The following is a 23,174-nucleotide window of genomic DNA, read 5'->3' on the forward strand; positions in this document are numbered from 1 at the left end:
CACTTCTCTCCTGAGCACGATGAAAGCTTCAACATTGGACCATATCATCCGCCTTCCCCTGACCTCTTCTCACCATCCACCTCAACATCCTCATTCTCAGAGAACCACTACAGTCCTGCATCACCTACAGGATACAACATGAAATATCTACCGCTTTCTCCAGACCTCTGCTCACCATCACCGCTATTCATGGCTGAGTCTGTAGACGCGAATGTCCTGCCTGAAGACATGAAGGTGGTCGTGGAGGAGGAGGTAGCCACCGGCTACTCACCCTCTACCGAAGCCCCTACACAAACCCTGGAACCGATGGAGGACCCTCAGCCTTCAGCAGAGGATGAGAGTAACCAGGAGGACGAAATTGACGGTTGGTTCTCAACCACCCTCATCAATACGGTGAAAACAGCGATACTTCATTTATTCAACATAACCTCTTTGAACTATCTCAGAGAAACCTGCTATGGATGTATAACGAACCACCCAAGCCAGCGTCAACACCATTGCCTGGAGGTACTGGGGGAGGATTATTACCAAGTCAACTTTCAACGCATCGTACGACGACTCGTAACCCCCAAACTCATTCCTGCTATTCAGAATCTTCTGGTACTTCGAAGCATACAAGCGGATGACTTCAGAGTGAAGACGATTGCCAAGACGGTTTTATATGAACTGAAATCGGTACAAGGCATCCACAGTGCAATAGTGCACGTTTATGATCGCATGGTCGATGAGAAACATCTCAAACAACTTAACTCTGTTTCAGAGTGCTATGGACTGACAAACTGATCTCACATGTTTGATGACTTGTTGTTGTATCATTTTTTTTTTTAGTATTCCAGTACTTTAGTTAATCTGCATTATATGATTTTTCTTCTTTTTTCTTTTTTACTATTAAATACAATTAAAGTAGGAACATAGTAACCTTTCCCAAAAAGTGTTGTTTAAAAAAGCTAGTAGTGTTTGAATTCATCTGCATTTTATCTGATTTTGTTTTCTGGTTGTTTTTTGTTTATATTAAATAAAAAAAAAAAAATAAAAAAAAATAAGGATAAATCTACCCTCCTGTGTGTTTTTTCTCATTATTTAACAAGTAATCGGCAGAGATGGCAGGAAGACGGCTGATGAAGAAAGTATATTATAGCCCTTCAAATCCGGGAAGTTTTGGGGGTGTAGATAGGCTGAGGAGGGTTATGCAAGATGAAACGGGAAAGAAGGTTGCGGTTGAAAAAGTTAAAGATTTTTTATCAGGAGAAGATACCTATACTCTACATAAACCTGCAAGAATAAAGTTCCCGAGAAACAGAGTTTTTGTCACCAGACCATTGAGGCAGTTCCAGGCCGATCTCTGTGACATGCAAGCTCTGGCCATGGAAAATGATGGTTATAATTATTTATTAACAGTCATTGACATCTTTTCAAAAAGGGCGTATGTACGAGTTTTGAAGAGGAAAACAGCCGCTGAGGTGGTAAAGGCATTTGAATCAGTTTTTACAGAAAGTCAGATCCCCAAAAAACTTCAGACTGATGCCGGTAAAGAATTTTTTAACAAGAAATTTAAAGTTTTAATGGAGAAACACGGTATTGAACATTTTGCCACAGCGAGTGAAGCAAAAGCTTCAGTGGTCGAGAGATTTAACCGCACATTAAAAACAAGGATGTGGAGATATTTTACAGCTAACAATACCCGGCGGTACGTCGATGTACTGCAAAACCTAGCTAGAAGCTACAACCATTCCTACCACTCCAGCATTAAAATGAGCCCTATGGAAGTGACCCCAGAAAATGCCTTTCAAGTGTTTCAGAATCTGTATGATGTCAAGTCCAACAGATATTGCAAGGACTCAGTGACAACGTTTAAACAAGGGGATCTTGTCACAATATCCAAGGTCCGTGGAGTGTTTGACAAAAAATACGAACAGAGTTTTACGGATGAAGTGTTTACAGTCTATGACCGGATACCCCGTTCTCCTCCTGTATACAAACTCAAAGATTTGGATGGAGAACCTATCGAGGGTTCCTTTTACGCTGAGGAACTTCAAAAAGTAAAAATATTTAACGACAAGATGTATCAAGTGGAAAAAATATTAAAACGACGTACGGTCAAGGGAGTCAAACAGGTTTTTGTAAGCTGGAAAAACTGGCCTGAGAAATTCAACAGTTGGATCAAGTTTGATGAACTTCGAAACGTATAAAAAAGGTTTGCACTAAACCTCACAGTTGACACAGCATCATGAACCGTCAGGTAGAGGATGATGGCTTTTACGTTACTCTTCCATCTAATGCTAGCATGGAAGTGTTTAAAAATAATACCAGTTCAAGTTTCCGTGTAAATTTAGCTCAACACATTGATTTAGAAGGCCAATGGATGGTTGCATTAGCCGAGATTTCATACCCTCATACATGGCATAATTTACCGGATTATGATGCCTACTTTGAATGGAGGAAGGTTGGTGATGTGGAGATCAATACGCAAAGGATCAGAAGTGGCTACTATAACAGCGTTGTTCAACTCGAGACAGAGATGGAAATGTTTTTCAAAAAATTGAAATCGGGTTTACGCATTAAATTCAGCAAAGTTCAAAAGAGATTTGCATTTCAAGCAAATAGTCCGTATGAAATACGCTTCTTCAGCACTCTAGCTTATATGATTGGCGTGAAACCAGGGGAATGGATTCATGTTTCTGAACCAAAACTGGCTCCTTTTCCGGCGGATATAAAGGCTGGTTTCTATCACCTATACTGTTACAGCGACGTGGTCAGCCCTCAAATAGTAGGCGACACTTTTGCACCTTTACTGCGGACCGTCAAAGTACAAGGCACATTCAGTGATATGATTACTCAGACGTTTAACCCCGCCCACTACCTTCCAGTCTCCAGAAGACATATTGAAAATATCAATATAGAAATTAAATCGGACCAAAACGTTCCTGTAAATTTCGTCTATGGAAAGACCGTCATAAGACTACACTTCAGACCGGTGATATCACAACGTAGCCTGAGATAAATTTTATTTGTATAAACTATTCCAGAGATATGTATATAACCTCTAAGATTGATTGGTTATCATTCATATTACGCTGGTCATTCAACACTGCATCAAGCAGGCAAGAGAGAACATGGCACATCTAAGTCTGAGACGTGATCCAAATCGCTTTGTAAATTACTATGTAAGTCAATCAGGCGGTAATCTGCCAGGGTTTTATGGGGCCCCGGTCATGTACGGACGCGGAATTGGATCATTATTTTCAAAATTATTCCGCTTCGTATCCCCTCTGGTTAAAAAAGGATTTGCAATTGCAAAACCCCATCTTAAAACGGCTGCATCAAATATCGCTTCGGATGTCATCGGTAGAGCCGTGAGTAAAATGAGTGGTTCTGCACACATCGACGGTCAAGAAGGTTCAGGAATTATGGTTTTATCCAAAAGACCCAGAACAAGACCCCCTGGTGATCGTTTAAGGACGGTTAAAAAACAACGACAAACGCGAAAAAGGAGATCAGTCGCAGCTGACAAACGAAGAGGAAGGAAGTCATCCGCAAGTTTTGATATATTTAAATAATGGCTCTTTTACATAACAAATTATCAGAGTGCACGCTGGCAGAGTTGGACTTATTTTCTGCCCCGATGACGCAGCTATCGATCGAAGATAAAATTTACACCGAGATCCAGCCTTTATCAGCAATCACTGATGGAGGCCCGATCGAGTTTTTCATTCCGGGAGACGGAGAAAAGTATCTGGATCTCAACGATACGCTGTTGCATCTCAGAGTGAAAATTACTAACGAGAATGGAACAAACCTGCCAGATGATGCACCTGTAGGGCTCATCAACTACCCGTTAAACACCATCTTCAGTCAGTGTGACGTCACTCTCGGAGATCGAATGATTTCACAATCCAGCGCTACACATCCATATAGAGCCATGATTGAGACATTGTTAAACTTTTCTGAAGATTCTTTAAAAACCCAGTTTAGCTCTGGTCTTTTTTATAAAGACACTGCAGGTGCTCTGAACTCTATTGTTACAACTAACGGCCCTAACCAAGGTCTTAACAGCAGAGCAGGCTTTACGGAAAATTCCAGGGAGGTACATCTCCTAGGCCCCCTGCATGCCGACATATTTTTCTGCGAGAGACTTCTTTTAAACTCTGTTGACCTTAAAATTAAACTTACAAGAGCCAACGATGCCTTTTGTCTCATGGCCGCAAGAGACTCCACTTACAAACTCAGGATATTAGGAGCATCTCTTTTTATCAAAAAAGTTACTGTCTCTCCAGCTGTACGACTGGGGCACGCTTCAGCTTTAATGAAAGCAAATGCTCTGTATCCACTTTCACGTGTGAATGTAAAAACATATTCCATCCCTGAAAATTCAAGGGTATGCAACCAAGAGAATCTTTTCTTAGGCATCTTTCCCAAGTATGTGGTGATTGCGTTACTGGATCATGACGCTTTTACAGGAACACGCAATCTCAATCCGTTTGACTTTAATCATTTTGATATGGAATATTTAGCTTTGTGTAAGGATGGCAGACAAATTCCTGCTAAAGCCTTCCAGCCAAATTTTAACCAAGGTCATTCAGTGAGAGAGTATTACAACTTGTTTACGGCTACAGGACGACATCTAAAAGATCTTCCACTGAGTATATCACGTCAGGAATTTAATCAAGGATACTCTCTATTCACATTTAATCTTAACCCGGGTGAGGACACAGATGCTCTATCTCCAGTTTCCAGTGGGAATTTAAGATTGGAAATGCGCTTCAGAAACCCGTTGCCATATACCACCACGCTGATCATCTACGCTTGTTATGATTCTATTTTAGAGATTGATTCAAAGAGGCGTGTGCTGGTGGATTATTATTAATCTAATCAGGCATGAATAATCATGAAATTGAGAGCCTGATGCGTCATCTGCTGGGAGATTTGTTTTGCGGTGTGTGGCCGTGCGACCAGCTGCCGCTGCTAGCTGACAAATTCCCAGGGCCGGCCTACTTTATCGTGAATACACATCCTTCACACATGCCGGGGGAACACTGGCTAGCTCTGACATTGGATGAGAATGGTCAATCCAGCTTTTTTGACTCTTATGGATTCTCTCCGGATTTCGAGTTCTACCCGTCAAGCATCGTAACATTTTTAGAAGACAGATCCTCAAAAATATTGTATCATAATAATCAGCTTCAAAACACTCTGTCCACTGTGTGCGGTCACCATTGCATTTTTTATCTATGTCATAGAGCGTGCGGATTATCAATGCAGCAAGTGTTGTCGAAATACACCGGAGATGTGATTAAGAATGATTTAATGGTATCTAACTTTGTGAAAAAATATCAGAAATGTGTCATTAATCAAAGTTGTACATTTTATACTCACGGAACATGCTCTTTGGAGATGTTTCTGGATTGTTATGGAATTTAAAATGTCTTATTTTTTTTTTCATTGTTTGTTTTTTTTTTCTTCTTATGATTTAATATTTGTGTAATGATATCATATGTTAGTGTGTGAAGTAGAGAACGAAGTTAGACTTGAAAAATATAATCAATAAATATTTTATTGAATAAAAGAAATAGGCTACATGTTTCATTTTCTTATAACGGTTTATGGTGAAAATGTAATCCATCGGGGTGGTAGTGTCGTCTTACGAAGAGACCTTTTTGATCTCCCATCAGCATTTTTTGGATCTTCCAGCTCAGATCTCGACCAGTAGGGAGAATGAGTTATCTGCCTTCTTCTTCTTCTTTTTCTACTCTGCTTAACGCTGGTGGGTGTACCCCCATTTTCAATCGATGTACCCTCTGTTTTGAAACGTCTATATTCTTCACGAGCATAAGGGTTAATGACTGAAGATATAGGGATGTTTACTTCTGACATGGAGTGTAGAAAATCAGACCATCCTCGGGTTTGTGATGCTCCAGATTTTTTAAACGGAAGCATGAGATTTTTCAACAAATCAATCATGTGGGACCCTTTTATAACATTCCCTTTAAATACAAATTCACCTCGCGAAGTCCAACTCTCACTTCTTTCGGATAATTTCTTCAAAATGTACTCGGCATTTTTACGATTGTGTTTAGGAAGGCTTTTCAGTACTTCCGTAAGAACCTGATCCTTAGGGGCCTCGTCCTGCCCTGGGCCTTGTTTTTCTTGGGACCGCTCATGTTCAGGAACCTCTGTGTCACGCTGCAGCGTTAAACTGACCCGCTGTTTTTCTTCTTTGACACCTTGCTTAAGTAAAGTCAGATACCTCTGGAGAAGAGCATCGTATCTCTTGATTTTTTCATAAGAAGTCAAACCCGGCTCGTTTAATATCGCTCTCATTTCAGCATCCAAATTCTCCTCCGCCGTCTGTCTGATGGACGTGTCTGACTGGGTCAGACGCTTGAATTGATGAGGGGAAATGAGAAACATCTTCTGCGATGTTCTGAGAGACATTATCTCCTGATGATTCCACCCACTAGATCACCGATCAAGGGTGCAAGAGCCGTTAAGATGGGCAGAATAAAACCACCTCGTTGCTTTTTGAGAGCCAACTGTTTAGTTTTTATCCCGGTTCTTTTATCACCCAACAATCTGATGATATTTCTTTGTTTCTTCAATTGTCGGTGTTGAGAGGGTGATAGTTTAATGTTACCTTTTAGGATATTCAGTGCAATCTCGCACAGAGCCTGAATAAAGTCGGGAGAGCAGTGTGCGAGAATATCTTTACGTTTCTGTGGACAGGCCTGGTACAAAGCTCTGAATAATGGTAAATTCCTTTTTATACGCGCTGACATGATGACTTACTTTGTTCTGGGTACGTACACAGCAGGCCACTGCTGAGGAAGTATCCCCGTTCTCAGTCTGAAATGTTCTGGGCAGGTAGGCGTAAAATCGATGATTAAATATCCATGAGCTTCTCTCGTTGCGTCTTCAAAACTCTCCAAGAAGAGACCCTTTTGAGATGGAAACATTTGGCGGGCCAGTATATTCAGCTGGAGTTTATCTCTCGGGTTCTTAAACAACACCATATAATTACAGTTCAAACTAATAGTGCGACTGAACTTTCCCTGATGAAATACATTCTGAGTCAACATCATAACACTCATATTACGATGGTGACGAAACTGGGTAAAGACTTTCATCACGTTTTCATCATCTGAGGCTTGAGCAATAACATCGTCTAGAATGATCAAATGATTCTGATCAGGAGGAAACAGGTTTTCATCTTCAAAAGAATGAGGCAATCCTTCCACAAAGGTAATATTTTTATTCATCTTCTGCAATTCAGCATACATGGGTTGAAAAGATGTGTAAATCCATACAATATTTTCTGGAACAATATCCATGACATGATTACAGTTTTGTAAAATACTTTTTACAAAGAAAGTTTTCCCGCAGCCGCTGGGTCCAACTATCATACATGAGAAAGGGACTCTAAATCTAGGATCAAAATCAATCTCCTGTAAATCCATGTGACTTTTTATTTTATTTCTTCTTCAACTCTAATAACCGAAAGGCAGAGTTGTCCCGTCAGAAAAAAGACGTCTCTTATCATACACCAGTCGAAACTTTTTAAGAAATGTCGCGTTTGTCAAACGGAATCTCTTTTTATCCCTCCTGATCGTGTGCTGAGGGATTTCAATGACACCCTCACTTGACCCCTGTAAGTAGCCCTCGACCAGCCCTTTGATGCTGTCAAAATTGACCCTCTCGCTGCATTCATGCGTCTGAGTGATGCCTTTAGCACGTATCATTACATTTTTACGGTTTTTGGTCTGGTATGCATAACTCTTGGGTCCTGTCGATGCAAACTCCGAAATGCTGTCACCATCTAACTCGTCAGTAAGATCACCCAGATAATTCCCCAATTCCAGAGGAGTTTCACCACTTTTTGTCACATAAATCAAACTGTCCGTGTCAATATAAATCAATCTGTCCTGTAACTTCTCCATGCTGCTGAGAAGTTTTAAACGTGCATAAGCGGTGGTGAATGCTGCTATAAACACATTATTTGTCTTACTTGGTGGATATATGACACGTTTATTGAAATTCCACTGCACTACACACATTTCAGGGTTGAAAAAATGAAAATAGTTAACCCTGTATTTACTCGAGAACATGAAGCTGAAAAAGTCTTCAGGGTTAGTGATGACTGTGGTCTGAGACAGATCGCTTCTTTGCGCAAATTTCCCCCAAAAACTGTTTAAACACAATTTTGCAACCTGCCTTTTGGCAGGATTCATCTCGATTTTCTCAGGGTCTAATTGGATGCCCTGATGCAGTTTGTAGTCGCTTATATACTTTGACTTACTCTCCTGATCCACTGCTTCAGATGGATAGCCTGAAGCCTCCTGCTTACCCTTTAAAAAGCAATGAATGTAACCTTTAAAGATTGTATCACTTCTCTTTTCAAAATGCCACACCTCTGTGATTTTAGCAAGACGATAACCACACTGCAACGCTTTACAAAACTCTACAGTCACCCACACACCCGTCAGAGCTCTGTCTTCATCATTATGCATGCAGGGACCTGACTGGTAATTTAATTCAGCGCATGAGCGGCAGAGAGTGAACACAAGTTTACCTTGGGATGTTCTGTAAGGTAAAACAGGGAACAACAGGTTACGTGGTGGGTAGACCACAGCTTTGATTATACCGAAGTAGCTGCTGGGGTCATCAAAATCTTTGTAAATGATGGTGGGGTGTCCGAGGGGAAAAACGCAGTTGGCGTTTACATAAGGGTACAGAGATGTGTAATCCACATAGTGTACAGTTTCATCCGGTTCCGCTGTGTACCTCAACTTCATAGGACAGGTGCGTCCACCATACAGCGCATCCCGGGGGGATAGCGGTTCGGGTGCATTAACTTTCTCAAGAAAGCTGATCACCCCTGGGTCTGATTTTTTCATTTCAATCCACTCATGCTCCCATATGACTTCGAGACGAAGGCCGTACACAGTTTGTAACACCTTGCTTCTCTCAACAGTGGCTGCGTAAAACTGTTCAAATGCGACCCCTCTCAACGGACACTTGTCATGAGGCATGTAACACTTTTTACAGCCGTGGAAAAAACAGCCATAAAATTCAAACGCAACTTTGACACCGTTAATCTCTGCATACCCATCCACTGAATATGGCCCGATTTTCTTTTCACCCCTATTTAATGCATGCTCGATAAATATGGCTCTGCTGTCTGCAATCCAGCCGAGCCATTGAATGGACGCGCTGGAGAACGTTTTACTGCTACGTCTGTAGTCCAGAGGTGATGGAATGGCTAAGGTTTGAGGAGGAAGGAAATTGGTTACAAAAACCTTCATGCAGGCTGATGCTATTGTGATACTTTTAAACGGATCCACACTTGTCTCCTTAAAGAACTCGTCTCTGAATTTTAAGCATCCTTGAAAAAGAATTTCAACGTCATTTTTACAATAACGAATTGCTTCTTTCTTAAAGTCAAAGACCTCTTTGCTCGCTTCTCTGTACCAGCTGCTAAACACCTGTTGTTCTTGAAGACTCATGCGTTCTACAGCGTAGCAGGATGGAGGAGGAAAAGCCCCTACATACTGGAGATGTTGTTCAGAGGAAAATAGGTGGGGGAAAAAACCCTTGCTTTGATCGGTAAAGCCTAACGCTTTCGGCATGGCACTAAGCTTCATGCACATGAAGGACAGGCTATCAATGTATTTTAACCTGTAATCAGGGTCGGTTAAACAGAGAACTTTACTCCCTACCATGACGATATGTGGTTTAATGCCTAACTGCAGCATTGCTGTGAGAATCAGGTAACCATCGTACCCCCGCGCATTGTGCGCTATTAAGGTGTAACCTTTGTACATTGGCCTCCTGAAATGCAGGAGAAATTTTTGGGTGCAATTCAGTCCATAAGCGTACCATTCATCACCTTTCAACGTTTTAGCACAGACCAGAAAGGGGGTATGCACGCCGCTCTCATTGACGAGGCATTCGAAATCATAAAAAATCAGTTTATCATCAAGCTGATTAATTGCACTGCAAGGCAGAATGTAACATTTATGATCATCGCATGTAACGTCTAGGCTGGGGGGTACATTTTCACCGCAAATACTGCATTTTACATTACACACGTGTGGTTTTTTCGGTTTACTGATTGGAATAACGTATATCCGTTTGCATACTTTACACAGTTTTACCAACTCACAGTCACTGATAGGCCTTTCAGCACTATTTCTGATGCGCGGTTCCCTGTGTCTGCTGAAACATGAAGAATTACGACAGATTCTTTGACAGCCTGCACAGCTTACAGGATTGCTAATCTCTTGCATACATTTATATGTTCGACACACTGGACAATAACCTTCACAATGGTGTGTATTGGCATTCTGATAGCTGGCGTAACAGTAATTACAAATATATCTGCACCCCATAAAACCTTTGAGATTTTTTATCCCATAGTAATGACCTTGAAATAACAGCAAAAACAGAGGGTTTGAACGATCGGGGAAACTGGTCTCAAATTTACACAGAGCAGTAGAGCCCGTGGTTCTGTGAAACACTACAATTTTTCTCTTCAGAATGGTTTCAAATTTACCAATATCACTAAAAGTAACTGCTGTTTGCTCGTCAAGGCCTGCCTGATGGTGCCATCTCCTCCCCAGTTCTACAGCACGGTGATCCGTGAGCTCAGGATCAGAGACGTGTGCGAGGCTGATTGCAAAACATAACTGATTACCGGTATTGTTTATAATATACAAATGACGCATTTTCTTATTAAACAGTTCACAGTCTAACGTTCCTGCAGCTTTACGCTTAGAACCTCCTGCTGGGTCATTAACAACCTGAAGAACAAATTCCATGTTATTATCTACAGGTATATTTGCATTCGATTGTACTAAATCGTCGAGGAAGTTTTCGAAAGCAGGCAGGATCATATTTCCATCATCTGTAACAGTAAATGTGATGTGACGATTGAGATTTTCACCCACTAATTCCAGCTGCACAACGTCGTTACGTCTGGTTAACGATCTCGCAGCGTCGGCTAATTCAATTATAATACGCATGATGTCTGTATAGAATGCTGCTAAATCTGGAACGTCACTTGGACAGGGCGGCGGTATGGTAAAAGGTCTCCTTATTTCATGGTTATTAAAATGTTCACGTTCAACCACAGCTGGAGGATCTCGCTCTATTTGATCAGAACTAACCGCTACTCCCGTATTGAAATTACCCCCGTGATGATCTGCGGAGTGTGACGTAGAAGGATTCTGATGAGTGTCAGGTGAATCATTTTCCTCAATGCTGCTGTGTGGAGACGGTTCGCTGTTCAAATCGGAAAGAGCCTGATTGATTACGTTTAAAACGTCACCGTGCCGATCTGCGGCGTGTGCAGGTGAATCATTTTCCTCAATGCTGCTGTGTGGAGACGGTTCGCTGTTCAAATCGGAAAGAGCCTGATTGATTACGTTTAAAACGTCACCGTGCTGATGTTCATTTATTAAATTTTCACTGTTAGCAGGAGATGCATTAACGGGGATTTCGTTAAGTTCATTAACTAAATTTCTTATTTCATCCAGGGCAAGTCTGATTACTTGATCAGAACTAACCGCTACTCCCGTATTGAAATGACCCCCGTGATGATCTGCGGAGTGTGACGTAGAGGGGTTATGATAATTTTGCTCAATGCTGTGTGGAGACGGTGTGCTATTTTCTTCTGCATTAACGGGAATTTCGTTAAGTTCATTAACTAAATTTCTTATTTCATCCAGGGCAAGTCTGATTCGGTTATCCATTTTCTATGAACATAAGAAACGAAAATAAAAAAAAAACTAACCTACAGAAAAAAAAACAAACAAAAAAAAAAAAAAAACACAGTGATCAGTTCAGTTTAAAATCACCTTGATGTCACCAAAATGCTTCTTTAACAGAATCTGACATGCAGCCAGAAGCGTTAACGATGAGGTCTTATTACGAAGATTCCGTGAGGCTGTAGAGACTGTCTTCCTGCGCTGTCTGTTTCTGTGACCAATCTGTCCTACCATCAACGTAACCTCTGTAAGGAGAATGAACAAAAAATAAATAAATAGATAATAAATATATATATATATATATATATATATTGAAATAATCACATTAAAGCTGAAAAAAAAAAAAAAAAAAAAAAAAAAAAAAAAAAGGGGAATTAAAATTAATTCAGTATGTATGTATGAATTAAAACGTACCGTTCATTAAACCACTCACTAGCGTTGCTCGGGTTTGTAGCGCAAAGAGTCGCTGTCTTTTGGCCGGGGTTAAATATTCTGTAAAAACAGAAGACAATAAAAAGTTATCTTACGCTGCGCAGCACAGCGTTCATAAATAAAACGAAAATAGTTTTTAAAATACACAAGTTTTTTTTTAATCTTACTCCGATTCTTTGCGGTAAAACCTCCAGATTTCACTTCTTGTTGGACTGAAACTGTGCCGTTCTGCTGAAAGCTGTCTTGATCTTTGAAAAGCGACCTTCTGGTGGGCGGATTTAATGTGGCATCTTTGGATGTATCTGTAAACAGGTTTATATGACATTTTTATTGAACTATGCTTAAAATACATATATATATATATATATATTGTTTTTATTTAATTTTTATTTCCTTACCTTGCTCCTGCTCGACAACTATGTCTTCCACAGAGCTCTCAGTCGAATCTGTAAAAAGTTTTATCTGAGGTTTAAAACAAAAGTCTCTAATAACACATAAATAAAATACATTCACTCTCAAAGAAAAACAGTTAGTTCTTAGGACTTACTTTCTGGAGGTGCCGGTAACTTATCCGGTGTGTCTTCAGGGGAAATGATGATAATTGGCGGAGGAGTATTCAAAGAATCTGTCGTAATTTCTGTGTTAGAAGAAAGTTCAGATGTAGTTGGGAGTTTTTCTTGTTTGGAGATAATTCGCCTTCTTAATTTGGAGTGTCGATTCCAGCAGCTGAACCCTCCAACTTGATCATTCGGGTTTACCTCTCTCATCAAATCTATAAATTGAAACATTGTCAAGGATTAACTATAATATATATATATATATATATATATATATATATATATTTTATTGCATTTAACATTTACTTACCATAATCTGATTGTGTCAAGATGAAATCATCAAGGTCATCAGCGGTGGGTTCTATGACAAAGAAACAAATATATATATATATATATATATATATATATATATAAACAATATATATAAACAAAATTTGAGAACATTCACATGCATTTAATGATACTTACTTACTTACTTACGTTTTAAGATGTCATTGTGCTTTTGTGAATTATCAGAAGAAGAAGCCACAATTTCCGGGTTTCCTGAAATATTTACCGACATTTTTTCTTGTCAGTACTGGTATTTTTCAATGTAACAAGTGTTATGGTTCAAAGACATTCAGCATTTGAAGACCCTGACACTGAGGTTAACCAATGAAACAGAGCCCCCAACATTTACACACAGTATTTATACCAGAACATGACAGTGTTATCTCAACTGCAAAGACTATGTTTTTAAGACCAAAACCCTTCTTGAGTTCAAAGGTGATATGTTATCTAAGAAACAGACGTAACTGCCCCTTCCTGACATCGCCCCTAACAGTTGGGATATAGAATAACTGTAACCCTGTAACTCTAAGATGAAAAAGTAAAATGTTTTAGAAAAGCTACAGGTAACTAAAATTATCATTCCTTTTTCCTAAAATGGAGTCTCTCATGATTCAAAAACAAACACATCATTGCTAGTCAATTTGTAACTTGGAAACAGTATACTGATGTTCTTTTTTTTTCTGTTAATCTGATATTCGTCTTACCTATTTCAGCTGCCTATGTTTTTAAGACCAAAACCCTTCTTGAGTTCAAAGGTGATATGTTATCTAAGAAACAGACGTAACTGCCCCTTTCCTGACATTGCCCCTAACAGTTGTAACCCCCTGTAACTCTAAGATGAAAAAGTAAAAATGTTTTTTAGAAAAGCTACAGGTAACTTAAATTATCATTCCTTTTTCCTAAAATGGAGTCTCTCATGATTCAAAAACAAACACATCATTGCTAGTCAATTTGTAACTTGGAAACAGTATACTGATGTTCTTTTTTTTTTCTGTTAATCTGATATTCGTCTTACCTATTTTCAGCTGCTTTTCCAGTATGTTGACGCAGAAGCTGAAGGTTTTTCTCGTTCCATCGATGTAGTGAAGCACAATTTTTTTTTATTTACTTTTTTAGGTCTTTTCTATTTTGAACGGATTTAGACTGGCTCATATATTCAACAAATAGGTCCTGCTGTAAAGCAAAATTAACTTACAATTCTGTCAGGTTACACAGTTCCTTTATTAGGATTTCATGTGATAGGTCAACATTAAGTTGATTATACCTTTAAAAATATAAAAGGATGCATGTCTTTTTTTTTGTTGTTTTGTTTTTTAGATGTATTAACGCCTGAAAAAACATACAGATTATTAATAACACCCTTAAACACACCCCTGTGTGTTTTAATTGGCTCATTTAAGGCCTTCCCCGTAACACCCTTAAACACACCCCTGTGTTTTAATTGACTCATTTAAGGTATCGCCCCTAATGACGACAACCAATCAACATCCACTGTTACGCCCCTTGGACACACCCCCCCTGCCCACATGGCAACCACATGGCGCCCATATGCCCCCCACCGGAAGTCCCGCCCTCACCGGAAGTCCCGCCCACCTGTCAAAATGTTTGATGGAAGGGTGCACTTAAATTCTCTTATATATACAGGGGTTGGACAATGAAACTGAAACACCTGGTTTTAGACTACAATAATTTATTAGTATGGTGTAGGGCCTCCTTTTGCAGCCAGTACAGCGTCAATTCGTCTTGGGAATGACATATACAAGTCCTGCACAGTGGTCAGAGGGATTTTAAGCCATTCTTCTTGCAGGATAGTGGCCAGGTCACTACGTGATACTGGTGGAGGAAAACGTTTCCTGACTCGCTCCTCCAAAACACCCCAAAGTGGCTGAATAATATTTAGATCTGGTGACTGTGCAGGCCATGGGAGATGTTCAACTTCACTTTCATGTTCATCAAACCAATCTTTCACCAGTCTTGCTGTGTGTATTGGTGCATTGTCATCCTGATACACGGCACCGCCTTCAGGATAAAATGTTTGAAACATTGGATGCACATGGTTCTCAAGAATGGTTCGGTAGTCCTTGGCAGTGATGCGACCATCTAGTATTGGGCCAAGGGAATGCCATGATATGGCAGCTCAAACCATCACTGATTCACCCCCATGCTTCACTCTGGGCATGCAACAGTCTGGGTGGTACGCTTCCTTGGGGCTTCTCCACACCGTAACTCTCCCGGATGTGGGGAAAACAGTAAAGGTGGACTCATCAGAGAACAATACATGTTTCACATTGTCCACAGCCCAAGATTTGCACTCCTTGCACCATTGAAACCAAAGGTTTCCAAAGGTTTGGCTATAGCAGCCCGGCCGTGTATATTGACCCTGTGGAGCTCCCGACGGACAGTTCTGGTGGAAACAGGAGAGTTGAGGTGCACATTTAATTCTGCCGTGATTTGGGCAGCCGTGGTTTTATGTTTTTTGGATACAATCCGGGTTAGCGCCTGAACATCCCTTTCAGACAGCTTCCTCTTGCGTCCACAGTTAATCCTGTTGGATGTGGTTCATCCTTCTTGGTGGTATGCTGACATTACCCTGGATACCGTGGCTCTTGATACATCACAAAGACTTGCTGTCTTGGTCACAGATGCGCCAGCAAGACGTGCACCAACAATTTGTCCTCTTTTGAACTCTGGTATGTCACCCATAATGTGTGCATTTCAATATTTTGAGCAAAACTGTGCTCTTACCCTGCTAATTGAACCTTCACACTCTGCTCTTACTGGTGCAATGTGCAATCAATGAAGACTGGCTACCAGGCTGGTCCAATTTAGCCATGAAACCTCCCACACTAAAATGACAGGTGTTTCAGTTTCATTGTGCAACCCCTGTATATATATATATATATATATATAGATATATATGTATATTAATACAAACTGGAAGAACAAATTAAAATAAGCATTATTAACTGGATTAAAAAAAAACTCAATTCTCTTAGACATTGTGGGACATGATGTGAAAAAGGGTAGATGATCAAGTAAAATGTGCGCCAGTCCAAATATGTCAACATGCAAAACTAATAACACGCGGGCCAAGTATGCATTACAACTGCAATAAGTATCTACCACCACTTTTAAAGATAATCTTTAAATAAAATAAGCTTTTCCTTTAATGTAGTGTAACGTTTTTATGTTTGAACAACTGCACGTGAACATCATTAACAAGGATATGCAAACATGTTTTAAAAACCTGGTACAGTGTTCAGGATGTGCAAATATGTCCAAATACATTTAAATAATATAAGATAAGCACTACTGGCAACACTACCAACTGTCTACTCTCATTCTCCACCTCTTTAAACTCTGAGACCAACAATTTGAGCTTTATTTCTGTCACATAAACAAAATATACATTTATTTTATACACAGTAGAGATTTTTGACTTAGAAGACCAGCATGGTCACAGCTTTGGCCCTTTCGGATTGCACAATGCTGCCCTCTGCTAAAAACTCTCTCTGACTGGTGGCTAAGATGCAGAGATAATGCTTTACTAGAAGGCTGACCCTAGAAAACACAGCTGTGTGGAATTTTCACATTCCGCGGGACTAGTTTCACTGTTCACACAAGGAATTTGGAGGCAGTTTTCAAGTTGGTCACAGGTTAGAGCTATTAGCTACTCCCTAAATACATCACAAGCCATGCCATGACAGCTTATAGCCATAAGGTGTCTGGTCTGCTTGTCTCTAGCCTTTTCCAAATATATGGCTCTTTCCATCCTGCTGTCTTCTGTAGCTCCTGATATAGATAAAAATTAAATAACTTAACTTAACTTAGTAATAATGGTAAAAGCAACAATGATGTTATAGCTTTATGGAGTTGTAATCCAATTAAACTGTGAATAAACTGAACCGAAATTGAATAAACTAGAAGGTTAGTTTGAAGGATTGAGTATTTGAGATGTGCACAAAGCACAATCAGTGCTGTATATTAGTGAACAACCAATCCCTGACATAAGAATGCTGATCTACCCAACAACTCTCGCCTCATCTAATATAAATAATAAACACACAAGCAAACAAATAAATAAATGATCTAATCTCATGTCTGAAGCACTGAAGCTCTGTTGCTTTGCACTCTGTCATAATGAGGATAATGATCTCCTGCTGGTCTTCTCTAAGCCCCCAGGATGATGGTGCACCCTGATTTACCACCGCAATGGCTTCTACTCTTTGGGCCTCTGGAAAATAGGAAGTTTGAAAACATGTGTCAGGCAAATGCCATTCTGTGACACTTAAGTATTGCTCAGATAGCCAACTTATCCAAAGGTCCTGACGATTTTGTATTCTGTCTCTGACCTCTCCTGACCTTTATTGTGGAGCTGTGGGAGTGCAGTTTGAGAGAAATGTTTTTGGCTGGGGAGCTGATACTATGGGTCCACAGTTCCATGAATCCTTCTTTTTCAATCAAACCATTGAATGTAAAACACAAACCTGCAGGTGCAACATGACTATGCCATAAGATAAAATCCAATATTTAAACAAAGTTTGTGTGTTTAAAATGTGTTACTTTCATTAATTAATTACCATTAATAAATATAATATTATACATCATTACTAGGACTTGTGTCAAAGTAAAACTAACTAAAAGACAAAAACAGGTGCTGCACAAACATGCCCTTTAAAAAAATCATAAAATGGGAAAAAAACAACATGTTGGAGCATTGCTTTGTGCTTTCACTGTCTGGTGGGCAAATAAAATCAAAATTATGGAAGAGATTGGTTGGCCTGTCTGGTGAGATACTGTTATGGGGTTATTAGCAGTAAATATTTTAGCTACAGGAGACAACTCTTAATATCTTCACTTTAATAATAAAACATTTGCTTTAGTGTTATAATAGATACTTTCTCCAGCCAAATACACAACTTATTCTGTTTTGCAGTGCTCCTTTTATATGGGATTTTTATTGTTATGGACCAATAAAATCCTATAGACTTCCAATAAAAAATATTTTCCTTTTTCTTATCTTTGTTAAAAAATGAGGAAAAGAAGAAATTCTGAAAGAATTTAGTTTAAAAAAAACTTTTAACAATTATTGTGAAAAAAAAAACCACAAAAAACTATACAACCCTAAAAATAAACACCCCATTTATTTGCTGTTTTTCAGTGTGATTGTCTTGTTTCTGTCTGTTGTCCTCAGAGGGTGAACCTGGTGATCTCAGTTTGGGACCACGATGCCATGACCAGGAATGACACCATGGGAAAGGTTTCCCTTGGTTGCGATTCCACGGGAAATCAACTGAGGCACTGGGCTGACATGCTGTCCAACCCGCGACGGCCAGTTGCTCAGTGGCACAGCCTGCTGTCAGCTGAGCAGGTCAATGCCACCCTTGCACTGAAAAAAACATTCCCAGTGCCCAGCAAATTTAAAGAAAATAAACTGTTAAACAAACATTTTAAATAAACAAAAATGTAATTTGAAGAAACATTTAGTGATGATATTGATTATCCAGCAGGAACTCAAATTTGGACAGCAGTTTCAAGCTGAAACTGTGTAAAAAAAAGTGTTTAGATTTCCATTGAAATTATAAGGGCACACAAAGAAAATCTCCTTAAATGGTGCAACAGGACATGTAGTGTCTCTCTGTGCTGGTCAATTTTAACCATATTTAAGAGTTTTTATGTGTACATTTTTGGGAAGTCCTCCCAGGTTTACTATATGAAGAAATAATTTTAAAATATTCATATCTCCTGAACCTTTTCACATTTTATGAAGGTATAACCAGAAACTTCAATGTATTTTATTGTGATTTTATGTGAGAAACCACCACAAAGTGATTGAACAGTGGAAGCAAAATTTGCTGCTTTCAGTTTTTGTTTTTATTTTTTTAACAATAAATCTAAAAAGTGTGTCCTGTAGTGGTAGAACCACATCTTAAGTCTTTGTAGTATGTCTCTACTTGCCCATTCTTTTTTGTAAAATAGCTCAGACTCAGTCAGATTGTTTGTAACTCTGACGAGCTTTCATGCCCCTGCTTATGTGCTGATATTTAACTTTCCTTCCCAACAAGGTAGAGCTTAATATATTAAAATCTTTTAACTCTTTTAGCACTTTTTCCCCTTTCCTGAACTCTACTGGCTGTCTGTGAGAAAACAAACACATCATTCCGTTAGTTGAATAAGTTACAAACTACAATGTAGGTTGCAGAGCTTTGGATATTAGTAATTTAACTTGGCACAGTCATTGAAGTAATGCCATTTTAGTGGTATAGTAACTTTACAGCCTCCACATAAAATGTTTTTAAATGTAACATGCATTGGCATGGCAACACTGTCAGGTTGTAAGTAGAATTAGTAATGTTCAGCTGTTTGCAGCCGGCTGCTCTCACTATTTAAGGATTTCTTTGCAGCTGTTTTCTGGCTTCTGAAATATTAGCGCTGTAATATTCAAATACTCTTCAATTTACCTACATGCCTGGTCCCGCTCTGTTTATTTATGTAACAGCATCATTAAATGGTCTTGCTTTTATTACTTTACTATACCTGCTCCATGCGCACAAAAAAACAAGATGGCCGCAGTCCACAATATACAGGTCATTCTCAAAATATTAGCATATTGTGATAAAGTTCATTATTTTCCATAATGTCATGATGAAAATTTAACATTCATATATTTTAGATTCATTGCACACTAACTGAAATATTTCAGGTCTTTTATTGTCTTAATACAGATGATTTTGGCATACAGCTCATGAAAACCCAAAATTCCTATCTCACAAAATTAGCATATTTCATCCAACCAATAAAAGAAAAGTGTTTTTAATACAAAAAACGTCAACCTTCAAATAATCATGTACAGTTATGCACTCAATACTTGGTCGGGAATCCTTTGGCAGAAATGACTGCTTCAATGTGGCGTGGCATGGAGGCAATCAGCCTGTGGCACTGATGAGGTCTTATGGAGGCCCAGGATGCTTCAATAGCAGCCTTTAGCTCATCCAGAGTGTTGGGTCTTGAGTCTCTCAACGTTCTCTTCACAATATCCCACAGATTCTCTATGGGGTTCAGGTCAGCAGAGTTGGCAGGCCAATTGAGCACAGTGATACCATGGTCAATAAACCATTTACCAGTGGTTTTGGCACTGTGAGCAGGTGCCAGGTCGTGCTGAAAAATGAAATCTTCATCTCCATAAGGCTTTTCAGCAGATGGAAGCATGAAGTGCTCCAAAATCTCCTGATAGTGTGCTGCATTGACCCTGCCCTTGATAAAACACAGTGGACCAACACCAGCAGCTGACACGGCACCCCAGACCATCACTGACTGTGGGTACTTGACACTGGACTTCTGGCATTTTGGCATTTCCTTCTCCCCAGTCTTCCTCCAGACTCTGGCACCTTGATTTCCGAATGACATGCAGAATTTGCTTTCATCCGAAAAAAGTACTTTGGACCACTGAGCAACAGTCCAGTGCTGCTTCTCTGTAGCCCAGGTCAGGCGCTTCTGCCGCTGTTTCTGGTTCAAAAGTGGCTTGACCTGGGGAATGCGGCACCTGTAGCCCATTTCCTGCACACGCCTGTGCACGATGGCTCTGGATGTTTCTACTCCAGACTCAGTCCACTGCTTCCGCAGGTCCCCCAAGGTCTGGAATCGGCCCTTCTCCACAATCTTCCTCAGGGTCCGGTCACCTCTTCTCGTTGTGCAGCGTTTTCTGCCACACCTTTTCCTTCCCACAGACTTCCCACTGAGGTGCCTTGATACAGCACTCTGGGAACAGCCTATTCGTTCAGAAATTTCTTTCTGTGTCTTACCCTCTTGCTTGAGGGTGTCAATAGTGGCCTTCTGGAAAGCAGTCAGGTCGGCAGTCTTACCCATGATTGGGGTTTTGAGTGATGAACCAGGCTGGGAGTTTTAAAGGCCTCAGGAATCTTTTGCAGGTGTTTAGAGTTAACTCGTTGATTCAGATGATTAGGTTCATAGCTCGTTTAGAGACCCTTTTAATGATATGCTAATTTTGTGAGATAGGAATTTTGGGTTTTCATGAGCTGTATGCCAAAATCATCCGTATTAAGACAATAAAAGACCTGAAATATTTCAGTTAGTGTGCAATGAATCTAAAATATATGAATGTTAAATTTTCATCATGACATTATGGAAAATAATGAACTTTATCACAATATGCTAATATTTTGAGAAGGACCTGTAGTTGTGCAACATTTTATGATGCATTCACTTAATGTGGGAATCTGATATTTTCCCTTGTAAACCATCAAGCATCTATCTAGATGGCTAAAAAGAGTAAGAAAATAAAACTCACTCGTCACCTCGCTGGGGGAGAAGGAGCCTGAGCTTGTGCGGGAGGTTGAGAGATATTGACTAGAAATAGTCGGACCCGCCTCCACGCATTACGTGGGCTCTGGAACCCATCTCCTCGAGAGGGGCTGGACTCTCGTCTTACTTTGAGTGGCTCATGGGGAGAGGCGGCGAGCTGGGGTGAGTTTGCTTTTTGCCCCCCAGCTCAGCCGTCTCGTTTTGGAGTTTACCCCAGTGGATGAGAGGATCGCATTCCTGCGCCTTCGGGTTGCGGACAGGTCTCTGACTGTCGTTTCGGCTTATGGGCGAGCGGTAGTGCGGGGTACCCTGCCTTCTTGGTGTCCCTGTCGGAGGTGCTGGATAGTGCCCCTCCTGGGGACTCCATTATTCTGCTGGGGGACTTCAACGCCCACGTGGGAAACGACAGTGACACTTGAAGAGGCGTGATCGGGAGGAATGGCCTCCCGATCTGAATGAGTAGTGTTTTGTTATTGGACTTCTGTGCTAGTCATGGATTGTCCAAAATGAACACCAAGTTTAAGCATAAAGGTGTTCATCAGTGCACTTGGCACCAGGACACCCTAGGCAGGTGGTCGATGATCGCTTTGTCGTGTCGTCAGACCTTCAGCCGCATGTTTTGGACACTCGGGTGAAGAGAGGGGCTGAGCTGTCCACTGATCACCACCTGGTGGTGAGTAGGATCCGCTGGAGAGGAGAAATCCGGACAGACTTGGCAGGCCCAAGCGCATAGTGAGGATCTGCTGGGAATGTCTGGCAGAGCCCTCGGCCAGCGATATATTCAACTTCCACCTCCAGGAGAGCTTTGACCAGATTCCCGGGGATGTTGGAGACATAGAGTCAGAGTGGACCATGTTCTCTGCATCTATTGTCAATGGTGCTTACCGCAGCTGCAGCCGGAAGGTCTGTAGTGCCTGTCGCGGTGGCCATCCCCTAGCCCGGTGGTGGACACCGGCAGTAAGGGACGCTGTCAAGCTGAAGAAGGAGTCCTATCATATGTGGTTGGCTTGTGGGACTCCTGAAGCAGCTGACAGGTACAGTGAGGCCAAATGTGCCGTGGCCCGGGCTGTGGCAGAGGCAAAAACTCAGGCCTGGGAGGAGTTCGGTGAGGCCATGGAGAAGGACAACCGGTTGGCCTCGAAGCAATTCTGGCAAACCATCCGGCGCCTCAGGAGAGGGAAGCAGTGCTTTGCCAACACTGTTTACAGTGGGGGCGGGAAGCTGCTGACCTCGGCTGGGGATATTATCGGGTGGTTGAAAGAGTACTTCGAGGATCTCCTCAATCCTGTCATCACGCATTCCCTGTCCTTTTATGGACAGGATTTGTAGGTGCAGCCAAGGGCCGAAGGGGGTCTGGTTTGGGGACCAGTGGATTTTGTCTCTTCTTTTTGCAGATGACATGGTCCTGCTGGCCCCCTCTAGCCAAGACCTACACCATGCACTGGGGCGGTTCGCAGCCGAGTGTGAAGTGGCTGGGATGAAGATCAGCTCCTCCAAGTCCAAGGCCATGGTTCTCTACCAGAAAAGCGTGGCTTGTCCTCTTCAGGTTAGAGGAGAGTTCCTGACTCAAGTGGAGGAGTTCAAGTGTCTCGGGGTCTTGTTCACTAGCGAGGGAAGAATGTAGCAGGAGATCGACAGATGGATCGGTGCGGCTGCCGCTGTTGTGGGGGCACTGTGTCTGTCCATTTTGGTGAAGAGAGAGCTGAGCTGAAAAGCGAAGCTCTCAATTTACAGGTCGGTCTATGTTCCTACCCTTACCTATGGCCATGAACTT

The 23,174-nt window shown here is 40.9% G+C and overlaps 1 protein-coding gene across 2 annotated transcripts in view; it reads left to right on the forward strand.

Moving 5' to 3' along the window:
• Window positions 1–19,180, forward strand: part of syt8 (synaptotagmin VIII) — a 51,396-nt gene extending 32,216 nt beyond the window's left edge. For both annotated transcript variants that reach the window (XM_047349131.1, XM_047349122.1), the window contains exon 9: window positions 18,273–19,180. In XM_047349131.1, coding sequence (XP_047205087.1) covers window positions 18,273–18,536 — 264 coding nt within the window. In that variant the 3' untranslated portion in view covers window positions 18,537–19,180. The remainder of the gene's footprint in view (window positions 1–18,272) is intronic.
• The last annotated feature ends 3,994 nt before the right edge of the window (window positions 19,181–23,174 follow it).

This window comes from Girardinichthys multiradiatus, chromosome 2 (assembly GCF_021462225.1).
Source record: "Girardinichthys multiradiatus isolate DD_20200921_A chromosome 2, DD_fGirMul_XY1, whole genome shotgun sequence".
Classification (NCBI taxonomy): Eukaryota; Metazoa; Chordata; class Actinopteri; order Cyprinodontiformes; family Goodeidae; genus Girardinichthys; species Girardinichthys multiradiatus.